The sequence below is a fragment of the Hemitrygon akajei genome, chromosome 4, assembly GCF_048418815.1.
Source record: "Hemitrygon akajei chromosome 4, sHemAka1.3, whole genome shotgun sequence".
Lineage (NCBI taxonomy): Eukaryota > Metazoa > Chordata > Chondrichthyes > Myliobatiformes > Dasyatidae > Hemitrygon > Hemitrygon akajei.
Window position 1 is genome coordinate 100,884,509 of NC_133127.1, and position 25,552 is coordinate 100,910,060.

The following is a 25,552-nucleotide window of genomic DNA, read 5'->3' on the forward strand; positions in this document are numbered from 1 at the left end:
AGTGTATGGTTATGCTCTTTGGTAGAAGGAATAAGGACATAGACTATTTTTCTAAGCAGGGAGAAAATTCAAAAATTGGAGATCCTAAGGGCCTTTGAAGTCCTTGTGCAGGAAAAGTTAAACTACAGATTGAGATGGTGGTAAGGGAGGCTAATGCAACGTTAGCATTTCAACAGGACTAGAATACAGGCATAAGGATGTGATGTTGAGGCTTTATAAAGCATTAGTCAGACAGTACTTGGAGTATTATGAGCAATTTAGGGCCCCTTATCTAAGAAAGGATATGCTGGCATTGGAGAGGGTTCTGAGGAGGTTTTGGGAATGAAAAGGTTAATGTATGAGGAGTTTTTAATGGCTCTAGGCTTGTACTCACTGGAGTTTAGAAGAATGAGGGAGATTTAATGAAACCTATTGAATATTGAAAGGCCTAGATAAAGTGGACATGAAGAGAATGTTTCCTATAGTGGGGGAGTATAGGACCACAGGGCACGGCCTCAGAATAAAAGGACATCCATTTAGAACAGAGATGAGGAGAAACTTCCTTTAGCCAGAGGGTCATGAATCTGTGGATGGCTGCAGAGGTTAGTAGGTTCCTGAAGGCAGGGAGTCAAAGATTAAGGGGAGAAGACAAGATAATGGGAATGAGAGGGATAAGAAATGTCACGTGATGGAATGGCAGAGCAAACTCAATGGGCCAAATGGCCTAATTCTGCTCCTATGTCTTATAAAGAGAGCTATTTCACCATCATTGACATTATGCCTAGTCTCACTTTGCTGTCATTTCAATAGTGAAGGATAACATCTGGTAAAAGCAGATGAGGAGCAGATAGATACTTGCTGGTAAAATTGCATTTGACAAGTGAGAGCCTTTTAAGAGAGAGTAAGACTCAAGTGCCATCATATTCATGTAAGGGTGAAAGATAAAGATAATAGCATTAGGAAAAATTGGATGAAAAAGTATATTGAATGTTTGGTAAGGAAAATAAAGGAATCTTTTGGCAGATGCAGGTAACTGGAATCAAAGGAGTCTCTTGAGATAGAGTGTGTAGAACATAGAACAGACTACTCCATAGTACAAGTCCTTCAAGCCCAGGATGTTGTGTCAACCATTTTAACCTAATCTAAGATCAATCTAACCCTTCCTTCCTACACAGCCCTCCATTCATCTAAGATTTTCTTAAATGTCCCTAATGTATCTGCAGCGAGGAGAATCCAAAGACATTCTGTAAGAATATCAGAAGCAAGAAGATATTCAGGGAAAGAGTGGATTCCTTTAGGGATCAAAGAAGTAAATTATGTGTGGAACCAGGAAGTGAGGGTTGGATCTTACATGAGTATTTCTCATCTGCTTTCAGCAAGAAAGAGAGCTCAACAAGGGTGAGTGGACATGGAGCAGGTCAGTGTTCAGAGGAGAGAAGTATTAGATGTTTCAAGATGCATGAGGTTGATAGGTCTTCAGAGCCAGTTGAGATTTATCCCATCGTGCTATGGGAAGCAAAAGAGGAGATAGGCTGGGTTCTAGAGAGATTTTTGCATCTGTGTTAGCCACCAAAGAGGTGGTAGATTGGTGTACAGCTAAAATTGTTCCTTTATTTAAGAAGGGGAATGGTGATAAACCAGGTAGCAAGACGCTTAGGTTTGTGGCAGAGAAATTAGTGGCAAAAATTTTAAGAGACAGGATTTGGAAAGGTAGGGGCTGAACACCTTCTGTGAAGGAAATATTGCCGTACTTATTTGACTGAACTTTCTTTAGCAGGTAACTAAGGGGAACAACGGAGGTAGGATGGTAGACATTGTCAAGTTCCCTTGCAGTAGACTGGTCCAGAAGGTGAAGGAACATGGAATCCAAGATGAACTGGCTAATTATTACACAATTGGCTTGGTCATTGGAAGTAGGTGTAATGGTAGAAGAGTAGTTTTCTGACTGAAAGTCTGTGACATGTGGTGAACTACAGGTAGAGTTGCTGGGACTTAAGTTGTTAGCAATATTGTGTTATGAACTTGGATACAAATGTAGATAGCATGATTAGTAAGTTGTAGATGGTTGTGTTGTGGCTAGTGAGAAAAATGTCTAAGGTACAGCAGGATGTAAATCAGATGGAAAATTGGGTGGAATGTTGACAAATGGAATTTAATCCTGACATTTATGACATGATGTATTTTGGGAGTGTTATGAAGTGCTGATGAACAGTGGGACCTTGGGGCTAAGGTTCATAGTTCCTTAAAAGTGGCAACTTGGATTGGTAGTGCAGTGTTTACGATACTTTAAGAAGGATCTGAAGGTCTTGAGAAGGTACAAAGGAGATTTATTTGAAAGGTTCTTGGATGATTGATTTTTGTTGCAAATTTAAATCGAAGAATTTTAAGTTGTTGAACTCTAAGTAAAGGAAGATAAGGTGAGAAATGACTGAAGGTGTACAAGATTTTTGCTGGTTTAGCACTCTTAACAAAACCTATTCCCAATAGATGACGGTAAAAGGAAAGGAGCACAGAAATTTAAAATTCTGGCAAGAAACACAAGAACATGAGGTCATTTTTAGATAGTAGGGGGTAATCACTTGGAATTTGCTGCTTGTGAGGTTGGTGTAAGTGAAGGGAAGCAAGGATTTCAAAAAGAAACCAGGCGAATGGCAGTGCAGTGGTTAGTATGATGCTATTACAGCTCCGGTTGTTAGAATTCAGAATTCAATTCCGGCATCCTCTATTAGGATGTTTGTATTTCCTTCTTGTGAAGTGTGTGGGTTTCCTCTGGGTGCTCCAGTTAACTCCCACAGTCCAAAGATGAAACGGTTAGTAGGTTAATTGGTCATTGTAAATTGTCTCATAATTAGACTAGAGTTAAATTGGTGCATTGCTGAGTGACACGACTTAGTGGGCTAGAACGGCTGTTCTGCACTGTATCTCTAAAACAAAGGATAGGCTCTTGAGGGAAATACAAGTCCAATCTATGGGAGTAGAATAGAGAAAAGTGACTAACTGTATTGCTCCATATAGCATAGATTCAATTGGCCAAATAGCCTTTTTCTGTACCATTATATGTTGATGTCAAATGTAATACATTAAATAATATGGGTTTGCCCATGTAGAAATAACTGTCCTAATTTTCAGGGTTTATATGCATCTACTCTACAGAAGGACATACATACAATTATTTGGATAGAATCTCTGCCTCTAGTAGAGTGACAGTAATGTCAACATTTTCTATGTGCTATCTGTTACAGAATATTGTATCATCTTCTCTCAGACTGAGAGCCTTGACTGGTGGCAATGAACTGCACAATGAGCCCTCTCTACCTGCCCATAACCAAATTTAGCATTCAAATTAAATTGCTCAGCACAGTTTTATAATTCCCCAAAACAGAAGTTCAAGCAATTTCACATTCTTAGACAAACAAGAGGTAATATACCTTAAAACTGAAAGAGGTGAATTGAGCCATTTGTATTCTTACAATATAAATTAAATGAAGACAACAAGGTATTAGCACTCACTACACTCATGGAAACTGAATCTAATGTTATCGGCATAAAAAATGAAAAGAAACGTAACATTGTCCCAATCTGAGGTCTTGTTGCTGGTTTCCCCTCAACCAAAAGTCAATCACAATTCTCCTAATTTACCTCATCCCACACCAATCACAAACTTTCTGATCTCTCTCACGAAATTATCACAATTCCCTCAACTGTTTCTTGATTAATAAACAATTCCTATCCGCTCAATTTCCCCCTTGCCAACAACAAGTAATACCTCTTCCCCTGACCTCCTCGCCACTCACTGCGATTTCCACATCCAACAGTTAATCTTATTCTCCCAATTCACTTCAAGCAATTTTCAATCATGATCTCTTTTGCTCAGTCATTGGTTCATCTTGGTTCCCTGACAACATATAAACTTGCTCCACCATTTAATTAGATCCTGGATGATCTCATTATAAACTTAATTTCACTACTTAATTGCTTCTACCAACTTTTGAGAAAATTTCTCCAAATACGCATGTCCTCAGAGAAAGAACATTATTTTACCTCTGAGTTAAATAGCCCACACCTTATTTTTAATCAGCAATTACTAGCTTTAGGTTCTTCCAGACAAAATAAAATTACTCTCTCAAAATACCTCCAGTAAGAGAGGACCTGTCTCCTGAAGCTCGGTGGCATGGTCTGAGCTACAGGAAGGCCTCCAATGGTACATTAAGGACACAAAAGTCTCTGGAATATCCCAAACCATAGACAGGCAAACAAACCTTGGTTTTACTTTACCATCTGTAAAATCCACCAGAGATGGTGTTTGAATACATCTGATATTCAATAACTTTTAAAAATGATAAAGTCAAGGAAGTTACTGCATCATAACTAAAACAAATACATGTAAATATTTTAAACCCATTCAACAGAACAGAAATAATATACTTGGTTGTTTTACACAATCTTAGAGTCTCCATTGAAGTCAACCTAGTTTCAGATTCTGCTCCAGGTTCAATCTGGAATTGCTGGTAATCACAGCATAAATCCTCTTTTGCATTATTGATTATACCTCCCAGTTGTGGTTGTAAAGTTTGTTGCAAGTTCCCGGAATATGGTTATCTCACCTGTTCAACTAAACATTCTCCTGATGCTCCAAAATAGCAATTCTACAATAAAAGCAAATTTTTGTGTGATTCTCATTAACTATAGTTTGATCCAATTAAATTGAAATGTTTTCCCAGTAGCACTTTTAATGCTTACAAATTGATAAATCTGAGTTTAAAGAGAAGAGGATTTTTAAATAAATATTTGTTAAAAGGGAAGATTTTGTTTTGGTTTAAAAAAAAATCAAGAAATGCACACCACAGAAGTTCCATGTCAACTTCAGAAGCAGTATCTCATTCTCCCAATTAGCACAAGATACCATTTTGGATTTGACACTGATTTCAACTATTTAAAGTAGCAGTATATTATTTTAAATTTCCATCAAACATTTTTTTCTTACAATTTCATCTATTCTGTCAGTTGAAACTTTGCTAGTCTGCTTGCTCCATATTACTACATGCATTCCCATTACTCCTTGTACTGATATATTTTTGTCATTTAATCTCAGTTGTCTTCTGACTGTATTCTTTCCTTCTCCTTTTCTGCCTTTTTCTGCATCTTAAAACCTATGTAACTCTAACTTTTCATGTTTTGACGAAAGCTCATTGCCCTGAGACATTTTTCCCTTCTACAACTATTGAGTAGCCTTTCCTGTTCTTATTAGACCATAAGACATAGGAGCTATGTTCTCTCTAAGCTGTGCGCGTGTGTGCACGCACACGTTTTTCAACCAGCACAGAAAGGAAATTAATGTGCACACGAAAAGTTAGTTACCTAAAATAATGTAGTAATTAATAATTATACTTATTGAAAATAATCTTTTGGCAAAATGTTTCTGTTAACTAGTTAGTCAGTTTTTCGAATACCACAATGAACGTCACTAATTTACGTCACCTCACCTTTCCTGTTCCGGTTTGTACAGCTGCATCATGGCGGCAACCATCTATGGTGTACAGTGTTCATATCATAAACTTCCCATTTGGCGATGAACAAGTTAATGCCTTATGTTTAAAATATCATGATTTTCTAGCTGAAAATACTGTAATAGTTAGACAGTTCAATGATTTCAAATTTTTTGTGCAAGAAAAAATTAAATCCAAATTGATTTCAAACTTTGTTCAAATGGTGGCATTTGTACTTCAAAATGAAGTTTTGCGACCTTGCACAGTTGATGGACATTGGGGGAACCTTTCTTGCATCCAGTGCGGACTGGGAGCGAGGTTTTAGCCTAATGAATCAACTCAAAAACAAGCTGAGAAACCATTTAGGTGAATGTCATTTGGATATGTTAATGAGAATCAAAACCTATCAATTGGATGGAAGTTCTACTAGTCTAGATAGAATTTACAAAGAATGGGTAAATGCCAAAGACAGGGGAGAGAAAAAAATAACCGAGTGACTTAAATATGTATGTTATTTTGTTGTTATTCTGTGCAGTTTTATGTCAAATATTTTGTAAGCCTACATAAACTGTGGCATGTGCACACATACTTTTGTCACAGGAAAAAAATTTGCACAACATAAGATTTTTGCCCATACTGACTACTAAAAATTAGAGGGAACATTGCATAGGAGCAGAATTAGACCATTCAACCCACAAAATCTGCTCCGTCATTCAATCACAGTTGATTTATTCTTCCTCTCAATTACATTCCCTTGCCTTCTTCCTGTAACCTTTGACATCCTTACAGATCTACCACCTATCAACCACCGCTTTAAATATTTTCAATGACTTAGTCTCCACAGCTATCTTTGCCAATGAATTCCATACTTCACCACCCCCTGACTTAAGAAATTCCTTCTCATCTCTGTTCTAAAGGGACATCCTCTCTGATCCAAGACTCTCTCGTTATTGGAAGCATTCTCTGCTTTCAAAATATGATAGTTTTCAATAAGATACCCCACCCCCCCAACCTTATTTCTCTAAACTCTAGTGAGTACAGGGCCAGAACCATCAAACATGAATTATATGCCCACCCTTTCATTCCTGGGATCATTCTTGTGATTATACTCTGGACTTTCACCAATGCTAACACACCCTTTCTTAGCTTCTTAGATATGGGGCCCAAAACTGCCCACAATACTCCAAATGTAGTCTGACCAATACCTTATAAAGCCTCAGTATTACACTCCTGCTTTTGTATTCTAGTCCAGGGGTTCCTAACCTGGGCTCTACAGGGCCCTTGCTTAATGGTATTGATCCATGACATAAAAAAGATTGGGAACCCCTGTTCTAGTCCTCTGGAAATAAATGCTAACATTACATTTGCCATTCTAGAATGCCTCCCTGAATTGCTCCAAGCTATTTATTCCTATCACTTACTTTAAGACACATTTTGAATCCCACCAGTATGATCAACAAGTTGAGCATGTGTTATCATGAGCCTTTGGTTTGGCTTAAATTTTTAATTGGTTATTTTCCTGGAAAGCAATTTGTTCCTGCTATAAAATTGTAACAGGCATAGTTCACAGTGAGGTGGTCCATTGAACATTTCAGGAAGAAAACTTTGTTACATTTTCGCTTTGGCATTATGCAATGGAAGGTACTATAATCGTTCAGTTAATACCTGGTCTGTGGAAATGTTGTGGTGAGCGAGACAATGTTGGTGTATAACGCCCATAGCCAAGAGACCCAAAGGATCCAGGACTGGAGGCTCTGCGCTGTCTAGGTCCTTCCTGTTCATCCTGTAAAGCATAAATAGTCCATGTGCTCATTAACAGCTATCAGTCTGTCAATCACTTAGTTAGAACAATCATTTTAACATTAGTTCCATTTTGGGCTTCCTAAATATGCATTCTTAAGTTTCACTGCAGTTTCAAAGAACAAATGAAGTCTTCCCTTATGGGGCTTGGAAAAAAAAATTGATAAAATTTACATGTGGAATCAATCCCCATTTCATAGGTTTGTGCTCATCATTCAGGCTGAGATTTCAATAGTGTACTAAGCTTTGAGAGCAAATAAAACACTGACTTAATGGTCATATGCTCATCTTATTTCAGGCTATTAACCTTATTTCAGGTTACAGCTTTCTCATATGAACTTAAGCCTGTTATACTAAACAGCTTATTGGATTGAACATGATATGAGCAATGCAACAATGTGTGATGAAAGGCATTCAGTGAACTTGTAGATGCAAGACCAACTTCCAAATGTAGTTCAAACACAAGGAAATCTGCAGATCTTCGTCCTGACAAAGGGTCTCGGCCCGAAACGTTGACAGCGCTCCTCACTATAGATGCTGCCTGGCCTGCTGTGTTCCACCAGCATTTTGTGTGTGTTGTTCCAAATGTAGTTGTTATTTTCAGTATTTCTGCTTTTGCATAACCATGCAGTTAATTTCAGTTGTAATTTTCATTTATATTCTTTAAAAAAAGTCAGCCTGCTTCTATTTGTAAATGTACTTGTACAGAATCAAATAAAAAATGAACTATATTTTTGACTTCATACTTTTTCTACCATACTTATTAGTAAATTTTAATAAACAGATTATGTTGTATCCTTCAATTTCTGAAATTAACACTTATAGCACAATTCTTTAAAATACAAATCACATGTAATTCCAAACAAGAGAAAATCTGCAGATGCTGGAATCTTTTTTAATACTAGTTTTAGTACAGGTGAACCATTTTCACTGTTAACTCAGTGACAATATAGACTGTAGCACTGTCACTGAGGTAATTCTACTTGGTTTTAATTAATCCACACAGGATCACTCTTCAACACAATGCAAATATGGTAAACTTAGTACAAGTTTAAGAACATTTGTTGTTACTAGTTGAGTTCCAGAATGATCAGTTCCTCTATATTTGAGTCTAAATGTAGACAGCATGATAAAGCAGTTAACAGTTGATACAGCAAATTACTTTCTGATTGACAGCGAAGAGGAAAGCTATGAACTATGGATCTTATCAGTTAGGAAGAAGAAATGAGAAATATTAAATCCAGCAAAGAACAAAGTAATACCATAAAACTATAAGATAATGGAGCAAAATTAGGCCATTTGGCCCATTGAGTCTGCTCTGCCATTTCATCATGGCTGAACTATTGCCCTCTCAGCCTCAATCTCTTGCCTTCTTCCCGTAACCTTTCATGCCCTGACTAACCAAGAACCTATCAAACTATGCCTTAATTATACTTAATGACTTGGCCTCCATAACTGCCAGTAGCAATGAATTCCTGATTGACCAAAGAAATTTCTCCTCATCTGCATTCTAAATGGATGTTCCTCTATTCTGAGGTTGTTTCCTCTGATCTTACCCGACTCCCCCAACACAGGAAAGATCCTCTTCACATTCAAACTATCGAGGCCTTTCAACATTCAATAGGTTTCAATGAGATTCCCCTTCATTCTTCTGAATTCCAGTGAGTAAGAGACCCACAGCCATCAAACGCTCTCATATGATAAACCTTGCAATCTCAGAATCATTTTCTAAACCTCCTTTGAACCCTCTCCAACGTTGGCACATCCTTTCTTACATAAGGAGTCCAAAACTGCTCACAATACCCCAAGTGTGGCCTCACCAGTGCCTGATAAAGCCTCAATATTACATCTTTGCTTTTATATTTTAGTCTTCTCGAAATTAATGCTAACATTGCATTTCCCTTCCTCACCACATAGTCAACCTGCAATTGACCTTTAGGGAATCCTGCACAAGGACTCAAGTCCCTTCACACCTCAGATTTTTGGATTATCTCTCCAATTAGAAAATAGACTACACATTTACTTCCTCTACCAAAGTGCATGACCACACAATTCCCGATACTGTATTCCATCTGCCACTTCTTTGTCCATTCTCCAAATCTGTCTGTCCTTCTTTAGGCTCTCTGATTCTTCAGAACTACTGCCTCCTCACCTATCTTTGCATCATTTTCAAACATGGCCACAAGCCATCAATTCCATCATCCAAATCACTGATATATAACGTAAAAAGAAATGGTCCCAATATAGACTCTGCGGAACACCACCAGTCAACGGCAGCCAATCAGAAAAGACTCCCTTTATTCCCATTCTTTGCCTCCTGCCAAGCAGCCAATGCTCTATCCATGCTAGTATCTTTCCTGTAGGTAGCCTCATATGTGGCACCTGGTGAAAGGCCATCTGAAAATCCAAGTACATAACATTCACCAATTGTCCTTTGTCTATCTTGCTTGTTATTTCTTCAAAGATTTTCTCTTAAGGAAATCATGTTGACTTTGGCCCGTTTTATTATTTGCCTCCAGGTACTCTGAAACCACATCCTTAACAATCGACTCCAACATCTTCCCAACCACTGAGATCACAGTGAGAAAGGCCTGTAATTTCCTTTCTTCTGCCTCTTTCCCTTCTTGAAGAGTGGAGTGATATTTGCAATTTTCCAGTCTTCCAGAACCATGCCAGAATCCATTGATTACTGAAAGATCAATACTAATGCCTCCACAATCTCTTCAGAACCTCTTTCAGAACCCTAGGGTGCAGACTATCTGCTCCAGGTGACTTATCTGCCATCAGACCTTTCAGCTTCCCAAGTACCTTCTCCCTAGTAATGGCAGCTTCACTCATGTCTGCCCTGATACTCTCGAACTTCCATCATACTGCTAGTGATATCCACAGTGAACACAGATGCAAACAACTTATTCAGTTTGTTTGTCATTTCCCTGTCCCCCACTTCTACCATTCCAGCATCATTTTCCAGTTGTCTGATTTTTACTCTCAACTCTTTTTTACACTTTATAAATCTGAAGAAACTTTCGGCATTCACTTTAATATGATTGGCCAGCGTACCTTCATATTTCATCATTTCCTTCTTTATGACTTTATTAGTTGCTTTCTGTTGTTTTTAAAAGCTTCCCAATCCTCTAACTTCCCACTAATTTTTGCTCTATTATATGCTTTGGTTTTTATATATCTTTGGTTTTTATGTTGGTTTTGACGTCTTGTCAGTCAGGGTTGCATCACCCCACCTTTAGAATACTTCATCTTTGGGATGTATCCATCCTGCACCTTCAGCATTTCTCCCAGAAACTCCAGCCATTGCTGTTCTGCTGTCTTCCCTGCTGGTGTCCTCTTCCAATCAATATTGGCCAGTTCATCTCTCCTGCCTCTGGAATTCCTGTTCCTCCGCAGAAATATTGATACATCTGATTTTAACTTCTACCCTACTCCACTTCCTCCCTTTACCCTCTCCTTGAGCTTTTCCTCAAATTGCAGGGTGATATTATAATCACTGTCCCGTAAAAGTTCCTTTACTTTAAGTTCTCTCACCAATTCACTACACCCATTCCAGAATAGCTGATCTTCTCGTGGGCTTAGCCATAGGCTACACTAAAAAACCAACTCATAGGCATTCTACAAAATCCTCCTCTTGGGATCCAGCACCAACCTGATTTTCCCAATTTACCGCCATACTGAGATCTCTCATAACTATCGTAACATTGCCCCTTTGACATGCATTTTCTATTTCCCATTGAAATACATTTGGCGAGAGGCACCAAATCACAGTATATAATAAATGGCCAGATAATGTGTAATTTGGAAGAACAAAGGGCACTGTCAAATCTACTCACAAACCTTTAAAGGTGGCATAAGTGATCACTAAGATTGTTAAAAAGGTAGACAGGTTAATCACCAATATTACCCAAGTCATAAAATAAAAGATATGCTCAAACCACAGGTTGCTTACTGGCCTCAACATTACAAGAAATATGTGTCTGAACAGCAGAGGGTGCAGCAGATATTTATGAGGACAATGCCCAGAATGGAAATATTGATATTTCTTTTCTTGAAATCTCCCATGAGTAATGCAACATTGACCCTTTGACATGCATTTTCTATCTTCCACTGTAAGACATTTAGGTAGAGGCTTTGGAAGGCTAAAGTGAATGTTAATTGAAGAGTATAGGAGAAACCTATTTAACTGTAGAGAAAGGAACTATTTTCATGAAAATACCTTGATCCTCTATTTCAGAGAGTGAATAAAATCTGCAACTTGTTGCCTGAAAGTACGGTAAGAGCAGTAACCCTCATCATATATTTGAAGAGCTGTGTCCTGCCCACTATCAAACATCCAATTACATTGTTCCCATTTTATTCTCCCGCATTCCCTCAACTTTTTTCAGATCTTATCACTCAGCTGTGGACTAGGGCAGCTTACATTGCTTAATTAACCTGACAACTCGGGTGTCTTTTGCAAAAAACCAGAGCACCTGGAGGAAATCTATGCACTCCTAAGAGCACACATGATCAAACATGGGTTGCTGGATCTGTGAAACAGCAGCTCTACTATTTCACCCTTAGTAAATATGTAGATTCTCTGAGATAAATACTTTTGTTCAACATCTTCGTGGTACTTTAGTGGAATGTATCATCTGGCCATTTTAGAACCCGACCAGTTTTCATTGTTAATTACTGTCCTATCGCTGATGATGTCTTCCCATTTTTTCTCCTTTAAAGTCAGTGCATTTACCAAGGATGTCCATATATTTTCTTTTAGAACTGCTCTTGTTGTCTAGGGAAATGTGCTGGGGATATAAAATGTCTTTGTTTCATATCTAAGTTGTTATAAATATCTGTCTTCATTAATCTAAAATACAGTATGTATGCCAGGTTTCAAAGTTCTTTACCCTTACATTTCTGAGTCTAAATATATCCTGCATGATGAATTTACTTACACCCAGTTCCAATTCAAGCCCTGAAAGTAAAGCATGGATGTAAAGCAGCAGCAGACATTATTTTGTTAAACCATAAGGAAAGCTAGTTTGAGTACTAAGATTATTTTTCTAAAGAAAGGAATGCAAAATGCTGGATGACCTCAGCAGGTCAGGCAGCACCTATGGAGAGGAATAAAGAGATGATGCTTTGGGCCGAGACCCATTGTCAGGACTGGAAAGGAAGAGGGAAGAAGGCAGAATAAGGTAGTGGTGGGGGTGGGAGGGGGAGGAGAAGCACCACAAACTGACGTGATATGAGAGACCAGGTGAGGGAGATGGATGAAGGAAAAGGCCGGGAGGTGATAGGTGGAAAAGGCTAGGTGATAGGCTGAAGAATGAACCAATAGGAGAGGAGAGTGGACCGTGTGAAAAAAGGGGAAGGTACCAGACAGAGGTGATATGCAGGTGAGGAGAAGAGAATGGGTAAGAGGAGAGCCAGAATGGTGAATGGAAAAAGAGAAAAGGAGGGGGAGAAAATAACAAAATTTAGAGAGTTCAGTTTTTATGCGGTCAGGGTGGAGGCAACCCAAAAAGAATATGAGGTGTTGCTCCTTTAACCTAAGAGTAGAGGAGGCCTTGGAGTGACATGTTAGAATGGGAATGGAAAGTTGGTCTGTTGTGGACGGGGAAAAGGTGCTCGACAAAGCAGTTTCTCAATCTACGTTGGATCTTATCAATGCTCTGGAAGCACTGGATTCAGTAGATGATCTTGACAGGCTGCAGGTGAAGTGCTGCCTCACCTAGAATTTTTGATTCAAACAAGAGGACATGAGTTGAGACTTAGGGGGCAAAAGTTTAAGGGTAACATGAGGGGGAATTTCTTTACTCAGAGAGTGGTAGCTGTGTGGAATGAGCTTCTAGTAGAAGTGGTAGAGGCAGGTTCGGTATTATAATTTAAAGCGAAATTGGATAGGTATATGGACAGGAAAGGAATGAAGGGTTATGGGCTGAGCACGGGTCAATGGGACTAGGTGAGAGTACGCGATCGGCACGGACTAGAAGGGCCGAGATGGCCTGTTTCCGTGCTGTAATTGTTATATGGTTATATAGAAGGACTGGTATTTTTCTAAAGTTATGACTTCAAGGAAGCTTTCTCTGCATCCATGCTGTATTCTCCTGATCTAGAAAAAATTCACCCTGACAATGGACTCCAAAAAATTAGTGCTAAATACCAAGCTACCCACTTACAGGTCTCCTCCAGTGGCCCATTAATGTTAATAGAATTATAAAATACTTCCAGCACAGGAGATCAATTGGTCCATTGAAACATTGCAGCTCCCTGCAAACCAATCCAGTCAGTTCAATTTATTTTACAATTACAACTACTTTGTCTCATTTGTCTCTCCAATTCCATTTAGCAATCTTTGAAGATGTTTCTAGCCTCCTTAAGACAGTGAGTCAGATCATAACGTTTTGCTCTAAAGTTTTCCCTTTTATCGTCCCTTTGTCTTCTGCCCATAAAAACTCTGAGCCAGCATGAATGGAAACAATTTTCCTAAATTAAATCCATCTAAACCAATCATGTATAAATACCTTTTCCAAATCTCTTCTCAAACTTCTTAACTCCAGTTAAAGCAATGTTAGTTTTTCAGTCTGCTTTTGCAGGTTAAATCCCCCATCTCAGCATCATTTAGATAAATCTTTTCTGCAGCCTCTTGACAACATTCACATTCAGAACAAATCCTTGCTTCTCAGTGTCTCTTTCATGTGACATTAGCAACTGCCAATAGCACTACAGTTGACTTGTGCAGGGTTCTATTGGATCAGACTGTTTAATTGTAATTTTCTTTTTAGTTTAACTCTCCTATGCCTGCTTGTATCTTATAACAATATCTCAGTTTATGCAATTGTTTAGTGCCCTAGTGCTTGCACTTCTTGGTATTATCTGGAAACTTCTTGGATACTGCATTATTGGAATAATCTCTACAAATTGGAATGGAATGTAATGTCTGTTGTCTATGGTATAAGAAGAGTAGAGCACATTGGCTTGCTATCTTTCTTCTTTTCTGCTCTTTGCTCTGTCCTGCTGTCAGTACCAGGCTCTTCTTTTCTGATCTCTTTGTTCTCTTAGTGCTTAACAAAATGGTCGTGATGCAACAAGTTTTGTGCCTTATTGACGACTTCCCAAAGAACTTTGGATCGAAAACATCAGAATCCAACAATTTGGCATAGTCGGCAAGGACTGGTGAAGAATCCCAGGTGAAGTGGGAAACTTCAGCACACAACATTAAAAAGAGGTAAGAGCTTCCTCTATAAATCGTCTGAGAAAACCCCCAAGTTCTGCTTTAAGACACCATCTGGCAGAACTTTAAGAATGAGGAAACTACTATATGTTGCTACTCTAAAAAAAAAATTTGTAAAAATCAGACTAGTGCTGAAATTAATATCATGTTTAAATTAAATTTGTGCAAGCTGGTGGACTACGAAGAATTTTTTTCTGTTGTAATCTAGATTTAAAAAACATCTAGATTGCGATCTAGCGAGGGATTGACTGCAATCTAATATAACCTTGGTTGTAATCTGATAAAATTTCAACTGCAGTCTTATAAAGATTTCGATGCAATCCTACAAAATTTCGGCTGCAATCTAATAATATTTCAAGTTCACTGTCAAAGTGATAAAAAGATACATGTAAGTGTTACACAAGATTGAATTAAGACAATGGTCAAAGTCATGAAACCTACTACAGACTCTCCAGTTATGTGTGAAAGTTAAAGGGGTAAGTAAAGAAATTAATTAACCATTTGGGAAAGAAAATTGAAATGTGTGTTAAACTACAAAAACAGTATGATAGAAGTATAAAAAAGTCTAGGGAGCAAATTTCTGCACTAACTGAACAAGTGAAAAAAACACGATTAAGTGTAATCGAATTGAAGGGCATTACGGAGCTAAGAAGCAAACTTAAGCAGTATAATAAAGATCAGAAAGGACTTCTAGGGGGTGGTCCAGAATCACTCGTTACATTGGAAAGTCTTCTGAGGAAGTGCTCCATCCAAGGAATGACAGAGTGGACATGACATGGACTCTGCAGTGGCCTCTAGTGCATCAAGGGAGGATGACTTTGATGAAACAATAGGATTGGCAGCAATGCCATCCATGGCTTGCTCCAATAAAGACCAAGGGAGTGAAGACATGCAGGATTGAAGATGGAACCCCTGAAAGCAGACTGACAGTGGATTACTGGTTGCTAATCAATGCATTAACAAGCTAACCCCTCTAGTTGCAAATCCATCAACTATTTTCAATGCTCTGAAACCGTCACATAAGTGTTTACAGTTATTGATTTGGCCAATGGATTCTGGTCCGTACTATTGGAGCCTGAATTTTAGCTGTGGTTGGCTTACACAGTAGATGGTTAACAATACTGTCTATCACATGGTATTGAGACAACATTGAGGGACTTATCAGCTTTTGATTTGATTATTATAGAATATGCGGATGATGTTGTAATTGCATCCAATGCTGTAGACCAGCATGAGCATGATGTGCTTTATTTGCTCATTTATCTTGAAGGGTCACAAAGCAAATCTGGACAAGGCACAATTGCAACAAGAAGAAATAACTTACTGGAATAGAAAATTTCCCAAGGTAAGTGAGAAATCACTGAGGATCTTGCAGAACCTGTTAAGTCAGTAAACACATCTAGATAGACAAATACTTTATTGATCCCAAAGAAAATTACAGTGTCACAGTGGCATTACAAGTGCACAGATATATAAATATTAGAAGAGAAGAAAAAAATTAAAAGTTACCTTAAAAATAAGATGTACAAGATTTACAAGTCAAATATTACAAGATTTCCAAGTTCACACTGATAAGACGGTTGTGCAAGAATTACTATAATATTATACAGTAATGGGTGCACATTCACACCATCCAGAAAAGAAGTGATGGTAGTATTGCACAGGGTGTCTGCGATACAGGGTGTGGAAAACAAAGCTAAGCAGAGCTTAGAAGGAGCTCTGGTAAACAGAGGTTAATAACAGTCTAACAGGAGGGGTCATTACTTCCCCGGCTATAGGTTGACTCATTATAAAGTCTAATGGTCGAGACTGACTTCATATCATGCTCTTCGTAGCAGCGCAATTGTGCTAATCTATTATTGAAAGTGCTCCTCTGTTCAGCCAAGGTGGCACTTAGAGGGTGAGAAACATTGTCCAGAATTGCCAGGATTTTCCATAAGGTCCTTTGTTCTACCACAGCCTCCAGTGTGTCCAGTTTGACTCCTATAACCATTCTAATCAGTTTACTGAGCCTGTTGGCACCACCTGTGTTGGTATCATTGCCCCAGCACACCACTGCATAGAAGACTGTACTGATGACAACAGGCTGGTAGAACATGGGAAAGAGAGGCCTGCATATTCCAAAGGACCTCAGTCTCCTCAGGAAGTAGAGGCAACTCTGCCCCCCCCCCCACTTCAATCATTTCTCAGTTTGTGTAACTACAACAGAAGATGGGTCAAATCACATGCTGAAATTGCCCGAACAATCTGCTGTAGGGCAGTAAGTGCTCAGATGACCATGATTTTAATGAAGAACAACTGAAAGGTGGCATTGCGTACTGCACCTGCATTAAGAATCCCTTTACAGGTAAACTATTTACCTTGTTTGTCAATGAGAAACACATAATGGCAGTCTTAACTCAAGAACAAGGAGATCAACAGCATCCTGTTAGTTATCACTCTGCCAAAGATATAATTCTGTACACTGATGTCTCCTCAACTATTTAGAGAGGAATTTGAATGGATGGATGGTGTCAGGAAATGTAAAGGAGGTTTGATCCAAAAGCAGAGCAGCAGAGACAATTCAGCAGTAAATTGCAAAATAACAAGCCACAAAGGATGGGCCACGAAACAAGGGAGTAGAGATACCTAACACGGCCAGATAACTGAAGGCTAGGAGCAATTGGTTGAGACTGCTGGTTCATCTGAGTGAACAAGGATTGTGAATGAGAGCTGGTGATGAGTTGGAAATGAGTGGCAGATGACTCATGTTAGTCGAGTGGAGACTGAGAAGTGCAAGCCTGACAGGACCCACCCCCACAGCCTACATGGAATGGCCCAGAGCGATCCGGATGGGTCCGGTGGAATTTCTCGATGAGCGATGGATCCAAGATGAAACTGGAAGGCACCCAAGATCACTACACCCCATCCATGACGACGTGAATCCATCAACTGGTGAACTGTCTACAGTGGACCACTTTCCACCATCCTTGGTTTCAAATGTGCAGGCTCAGGTGGTCTATGGATAATGGGCCCAAGGCAGGACACATGGAATGTAGGTGTGATCCTGACAGCTACTGGTTGGAGGAACTGGATTGGGCACATTGAGGGTAGGCAGCGACGAACTGATATATACATCTGCCGGCATATACATGCGGTTGTCAGATGGGTCATCCAAAGCATGTTATAGGGCCTGGTGGATCTGGCTCTCAAGGTCACAGATAATCAGTGCGAGGATCTGGGAAAATGGAATGATGGGCTAAGGGTCAGTCTCTGTTTCAGCCGTGTCAAACTGTCATGGCAGGCTATGTTCCCTCTAAGCTGTGCGTGTGTGCACCGCACACACATTTTTCAACCAGAGCACAAAGGAAATTAATGTGCACACAAAAGGTTAGTTACCTAAAATAATGTAGTAATTAATAATTATACTTATTGAAAATTATCTTTTAGCTAAATGTTTCTGTTAACTAGTTAGTCGGTTTTTCAAATACCGCAATGCACGTCACTAATTTACGTCACCTCACCCTTCCTGTTCCGGTTTGTACAGCTGCATCACGGCGGCAGCCATCTTTGGCGGACAGTGTTCATATCGCAAAGTTTACAAAGATCTGTTTCAAATCCTGTAGAAAATCCTAAGTTTTTATTGAAAAAAATATTGATTCACTATGTCCAATTCAAAAGAAGTGAAGGGCGTGAAGCGCAAAAGAACTGCAAATTTGTTTAAAGTTGAATGGCTTAACAAAATAGTAGAAACTGCTACACTGAAGGCTCATGAGGTCATGAATGTTCAGCTACGAGAAATATTTATGTATGATTCGGAAACTGGAGTTATCTGTTTGTCATGATGCGAAAGTTGCTACAGAATTTGCTAGTGGAAAGAAGCGGGATATTTGGAAACTTGACTTTTTGAAGCATCATTTGGCAAGTAAATCGCATTTGGATGGTGCACAAAAGCTCAGGCAACAGAACCCGTCATTACCGCTACGCATGTTATGGTTGAGTGCAGATGAGCAACAGCAAAAACGATCAAACCCAGAGGAGATCAAAGTCCTTATCGACAGTGTGTTGTTAGCTGTTATAATGAATAATGCTTTACATTCAGTTCAACACCTTAAGATAAGAAAGCAGTATCTGGGAGACAATGTTTCCTGGAGTGACAAAGTTAAAGCTTTGCCAGGTCAACGTGAAATGTCACAGTAGATACAAGTTCGCTGTCGACTTTTATAAATAGTCGCTGTGTTCATTTAGAAGAAAGGTTTCCTGAAGATGAGGCACAAGAATAGTCAGTTTTTGATTTCTCCGCAATATAGTTTGTGACTTCACATTTGGCGATGAACACGTTAATGCCTTATGTCTAAAATATCATGATTTTATAGCTGAAAATACTGTAATACTTAGACAGTTTAATGATTTCAAATTTTCTGTGCAAGAAAAAATTAAATCCAAATTGATTTCAAACTTTGCTCAAATGGTGGCATTTGTACTTGAAAATGAAGTTTTGCGACCTTGCACAGTTGATGGACATTGGGGGAACCTTTCTTGCGTCTAGTGCGGACTGTGAGCGAGGTTTTAGCCTAATGAATCAACTCAAAAACAAGCTGAAAAACCGTTTAGGTGAATGTCATTTGGACATGTTAATGAGAATCAAAAGCTATCAATTGGATGGAAGTTCTATTAGTGTAGATAGAGTTTACAAAGAATGGGTAAATGCCAAAGACAAGAGAGAAAAAATAACTGAGTGACTTAAATATGTACGTTAGTTATTGTGTTGTTATTCTGTGCAGTTTTATGTCAAATATTTTGTAAACCTACATAAACTGTGCCATGTGTGCATTCAGTGCGCACACTGATTACTAAAAATTAGAGGGAACATTGGTTGGCAGGGTGTCTGCCTCAGTATTCTTGGGGCTGGGTCAGTAGGAGATGAAGAAGTTTAATTACTTGAAGAAAGGAGCCCAGCGAGCCTGACGTGGGTTGAGTTGGCAGGTCAGGAATAAAGAGAGAAACTATGAGGTGCAGTAGAAGGATAACAAGTTTACCACTTATTACCAGTGGGAACCAAATTAAAGTTAGGAGTTTACCTTTAGTTATAAGAAGCATTGGTGAGACCACATCTGTGTTGGTCAACTTATTTAAGGATGGATGTAAATGCATTGCAAAGGTTCACTAGACCAATGTCTAGAAAGAACATTATGAGGAAAGGTTGTACAGGCACATATCTGCTGGAGTTTACAATAGTAACAATACAATTAAAACCTATGAGATCCTGAAGTGCTAAGGATGTTTTCTAAGGTGGAAGAATCTAGAATTAAAGGTCACTGTTTAAAAATAAAAGACAGAGATAAGGCAACAATATTTTTTCTCAGTAAATGTAAGGAATTCCCTTCCTCAAAGTGCAGTGGAAGCCGAGTCTTGAAATATTTTTAATGCAGAAGCAGGTAGACTGGATATAAGCAAGAGAATGAAAGGAATTGAGTTACAGGAGCCTGCAGACACACACTTAAGAACAGTTTTGTCCATCCAACCATCATCAGGCTTTTGAAGGGTACATGAATACTAGTTTGTGATTTCTTTCACATTATTTTTTCTTGTAAGTGTCTTGCACTGTACTGATGCTACAAGACAACAAATTTCAAGGGATATGTCAGTGATAATAAACTTGATTTTGAAACTGATCTACTTTTCTGTTTAATAAGATCATGACTGATATGATGCAATTTGCCTGTACTTCACTTTCTCTGTTAACACCTTATTCTGCACTCTTTTGTTTACCTTGTACTATCTGTCTGCACTGTTGTAATGAATTATCTGTACAGATGATATGCAAATCATGTTTTTCCTCTACCTCAGTACATGTGACAACAATAAACCAATTTACAAACCCACTTACTAGATTTACAATCAGACATGATCTTATTGAATACCAAAACATTCTTTAGGAGCCACAAGGCCTTCTCTAATCCTAATTCAGATGTTTGTATAACCCAATTAAAATAAATGATTTAAAACTTTATGTATTTATTTTATTTAGAGACACAGCATAGAACAGGGCCTACTGGCCTAACGAGCCACATCACCCAGCAACTCACCTATTTAACCTTAGCCTAATCACAGGACAATTTACAACAACTGTTCCATTTTTGTGTGGGAGAGGGATTTGGAGGTTGATGATAGTGCTGCCGTTCTTTCTTTCCTTGGTTTTGTGGCTTTCTGAAGAAGTATTTCAGAGTTGTATACTTTGATAATAAATGAACCTTTGACTAAGTAACCTACTAATCAGTATGTCTTTGGAATATGCAAGGGAACTGGAGCACCCAGAGGAAATCCACATGCTTATGGGAAGGAGTAGAGACTTCTTCCAGACAGTGTTGGAATGAAACTCTGACCTCCGAGACCCCAAGCTGTAATAGTGGTGCGCTAGCTGCTACGCTACCACGATGCCTAAATACGTACCTATGTATTGATGACCTATTTCTCACATCCACTCCTGAGCACAGCAATATTCCAACCAATTACTACATAGAGCCAAAGAAAATTTGGGGCCTCATCACGTTAGCCATGCTTGGGACAAACACAGTGCTTGTAAAATAACCGACAAAATGAGGCAATGGAACGCAATCCTTTCAATGACATCAGGAATTGCTCAGTGTATATTATTATTTCCTATATATGTGAAATATGGTCTGCAGTGAGGAATGGATTGCACTGCAACTTATTTATGATATTTTCATTTTTCTTTTCTGAAAGATATTGAAGCCTCTGTTCAAAGGAAATTAAACTCAGCTTACATCTTTCTGTGTAAATTCAGCCAAAATGACAAAAGATGACATCCTTCAGCAGGTCTTTCCTGTTACAGTCAGCCCTCCTTATCCACAAATTCCACATCCGTGAATTCAACCAATCGCGGATCGCAAAAACCCGGAAGTGCTCTTCTAGCACTTGTTGTTCAAGCATGTAGAGTTTTTTTCTTATTATTCCCTAAACAATGCAGTATAACAACTATTTTACATAGCATTTACATTGTATTAGCTGTTATAGGTAATCTAGAGATGATTTAAAGTATACGGGAGGATGTGCGTGGGTTATCATGGATCAGGATCGAAAAAAATCCACAGTTCTCTTACTAAGCAAGTCGGAACAGGTACATCCGGTATTATTTAGCGTCAGTTAGTCAAACGTTTGTCTTAGTATTAAGAACGTATGTTTCAGCGCCGGGCTCAGGAAGTTCCCGAGTTCGATCTAGTGACAGATCGCTATTGAGTGCTCTCTCCACTGTGCTGGGTTGATATGGAGGATCAAAAACCCAAAACCCAATAATTAAACCACAGCGTTGCTTAGTGATAATTGTAGCTTTCATTGGGGCAGGGCCTTTCACAGCTCCATTAAAATTGTTCCGATCGTTGACCGACTAGCCTAATGCTTTTCCAATGACCGATAACGTTTCACCACTTTCCGAATGCTTTATTACTTCCACCTTATTTTCAATCGCAATCGTGATTATTTTCGTGAACAGAAACACCGCGGATTCAGAGCTACGCCAGGTCCTAATGCCCACCGCTCTGAACCATAACCATATAACAATCACAGCACGGAAACAGGCCATCTCGGCCCTCCTAGAACATGTTAAATAAAGTCAGGGGTTCCGCTGGGTCCTAAAGACCACCGCACTGATTCAGGTTAAATAAGGGACTTGAGCATCCGCGATTTTTGGTATCCATGGGGGATCTTGGAACCAATCCCCCGCGGATAAGGAGGGCCAACTGTACATGCAAAAATGCAATAAATGTGAAAATCAAGTTGACATTAATTGTTCTCCTGGTCTGAAAAGCAGCAACTTCAGCGTGAACTTCTCATGGACTAGGCCTGGGTATATCAATGTACCAGTCCATTCTCTAACAATACCAGAGCATTGCTGTTGAAGTTACAATGGCAGAAAAGCAGAGAATATAGATATTTTAATGACTACTTGAAATGTTTCATTTCTTAATGCTGACATTTTTTATAAGCTAAAAAAGACCATAAATAGCAAATTACCTCAGCTTGTGCTGGATAGAGTAGTCGAGGTGGCTATGAAAAGAAAAATACATGTGTTAATTCTTAAAAACTATTACTGGACATAGAGTAAACAGACATATAGTCAGCAGGAGAGTTACAGCATATAATTGAAATAACTAAACACGCTGCTTTTTGCCAAATCCTCAATGAAGTGCAGAAATAGAAAGAACAAAGGAATTGGTGTAAACTGCTCTCAGATGGAAATGTGAATAAAATGAACTTAGTTAAAGAACATGAGTTGCTGGTGGGAGCTATGTACCTGAGCAAGAAGCAGGTTAATGAAAGGCAATCTCTAGCCTGAGGCTGGTGGCAGTGTCACAGACAGGACAAGGAATCTGGGAATGTTGTTAAACAGAAGACTCCATCAAAGCAAAGGGATGTCAGCAACAAAGTGTTATAGAAGTTGAAGTTACGGGGATGATTTTCAACATATAAAAACGACATCCCAAAGGAAATAATAAGTTGTGCAAATTTCAATACTTCGTGCTTGTTGAACTAAATGACCAGAGTGTGTAATAAATCTTAATATTTTATCTGATGAATAATATGCATTGTGCAAATGGATGATATTGCATGAAGAAAACATGAAAGGGAAATAACATCTAGGGAGAAATGTACCAGGAAGTGCATCTCAATAGAAGGGACCAGAAAAAATGAGCAAACACCTTAAACATGGATAAAATGAGTGTTATAGATAAAAAATTGTAGCAAATACATTTTCTCTAATCCAGTTTCTAGTCTACAAGTTGTGTGGGTTCTGAAAACCTGCTGTAATACCTTTCCACCTCTTCAAATAATCATTTCCTGGAATCTGCAGCTACCATCTAGGACCAGGAAAAGGTGCCGTCGGATCTCTGAGCTCAGTGTTCCTTCATGTCACAGTGAGGCAGCTGCCTGTGCCCATTTGTGTTTCTGCACAGCTCTTGGGTGTCAGAGGGCCTTCTCGTTGTTTCTAATTGTCACTGATGATCTGACACTTGGAAATAGCCAACTTAAAAATGAATAGGTTGTGGTTGATACACCAGTAATAGCTATGTAATTTCCTGTCATTTGCCTCCCTCCTTTCTTAAAGAGTGGAGTAACATTTGTAATTTTCCAGTCCTCGGGGACCATTCCAGAATTGAAACATTGTCGCTTATTGCAGAGTCTGTGGCTGCAGATTTCAGCTGCAGTAGTTCTCAATGGCAATATTTGATGATTGCCTTGAGAGTTCCACATAAAAGAAGTCAATCCTTGAGGCCATCTTCAGAACCAGGGCATTGGGGGTGGAGTGGGGGGGAACCAAAAGATGCTATGAAATGTCCCCAGCAAGTTGGATTAAAGAGAACACAAAGATAATTTTGCATATAATAAAATAGAGGGAATCCATGCCTGCAGTTAGAGAAGGCTGGCAAAGTACTAAACAAGTACCTTCTATTGGCATTGACTAAGCAGAAATACATGGAGAATAGTGTGATCAATGCCAGAGTATTTTGAGATCAAGCAGATGTTGTTGGACCTCCTAAAGAGTACCAAGGTGGATAAATCCCAAAGGCTTTATGGGACCCATCCCAGGTTATTGAGTGATGCTAGAGAGGAGATTGCTTAGGCCCTGATGAAGGCCTCTGAATCCTCTCCAACCACAGAGAGTAGCCAATGCTGCTCCTCTGTTCAAGAAAGGCAACAGGGCAATCCAGGAAATTATCAGCTAGCAGGCCCCACACCAGTAATAGGGAAGCCACTGGAGAGGATTCCTAGGGACAAGATGTACTCAGACTTGGAAGAACAGGGCCTAACTAGAGACATTCCGCATGGTCCCATAAACTCGACTGAGCCCTACGAGGAGGCTACCAACGTGAACCAGTAGTTGAATTCAGAATTGGCTTGCCCACAGATGACTGAGGTTAGAGGCGGAAGGATGCCATTCCAGCAGAAAGCCTATGATTCATGGTGTTCCACAGTGATCAGCGCCAGGATGTCTGCAGTTTGTGATATGAATAAATGATGTGGACGAAGATGGTGACAGGCGGGCTACTAAGTTTGCAGTCAGTGAAGGATATTGTCAAAGGATGCAGCAGGATATTGATCAGTTATAGTCATGTATGGAATCCAATCTGGGCAAGGTTGAGGAGTGGCACCTTGAGAGGTCACACGTAAGGCGAAAGTATACAATCAATGGCAGTGTCCCTAACAACATTGACGTACAGAACAATCCAAAGCCCATGTCCCCTGAAAGTAACAATGCAAGTAGAGTGGCCATGAAGGCAAGCAGCACACTGCTTGCTTCATCGACTGTGCACAATTCCTACTGATGGTTATTCTCAGGGCAAACTGTTTAATGAATCACTGGTTCCTGCTTAACCAGAAATGCAACTTCATGAAGGACAGTTGACCACAAGTAAGTGAGACACTCTAGTTTCCTCAGCTGCGCAGGTCTAGGGAAGACAATCTACTACTACTGGGGACGCATAGGGGCTTCTGGACTCAATGATCTCAGCTTCCTTCAGCTTCCACAAATGCTGCCAAACATCTTCCACCTCTGCAGGGGCCAGTCGCCATGACTTTTCTCTGAACGGGGTGTCCTTGGTCACCTGGATGGTGTGGTGAGTGCTCTTGGAACAACCCACATCAAACTCGTCAGTAGAAAAGACACCTTCCAGTTTCAACATCACCTCTATCAACCTCTTCTCCCTACCCGCAGGTACCGGGGAGTCCCCTAAGTTGAATGACTCAGCAGTCAACTTTCCCTTTTTTGAAGAGAGTTTCTCCCCGGCTTGTCTCACCATCACCAGGAAGAGATGCGCCAGGGGCATCCCCTCTTGAAGATGACCACCCGCTTCATAGTGTTCCTGACAATCACTGCCATCCTGTTCACTGGTACAAAAGAGGGCTTCTGCAGTTCGGACCTCACCAGTACCCCAGCAGGTAAGCCTGATTCCTCTTTGTGGTCTTTGGGAGCTTCCACCAAGACGGCCTCAACCTCAGGCATTCCATTTGAGGCTTCTCATCACTCTTGCTACTTCCCCAGGCCGTAAGATGATTGGTT

General features: G+C 39.5%; 1 protein-coding gene across 1 annotated transcript in view; it reads right to left on the reverse strand.

Moving 5' to 3' along the window:
* The window catches only part of ablim2 (actin binding LIM protein family, member 2), a 381,429-nt gene that overhangs the window by 104,573 nt on the left and 251,304 nt on the right, over positions 1-25,552 (reverse strand). Inside the window, exons 11-12 of the mRNA XM_073043109.1 lie at positions 22,507-22,539; positions 7,131-7,248 (exon numbers count right to left, since the gene is read on the reverse strand). Of these exons, the coding sequence (XP_072899210.1) occupies positions 7,131-7,248; positions 22,507-22,539 (151 nt within the window). The remainder of the gene's footprint in view (positions 1-7,130; positions 7,249-22,506; positions 22,540-25,552) is intronic.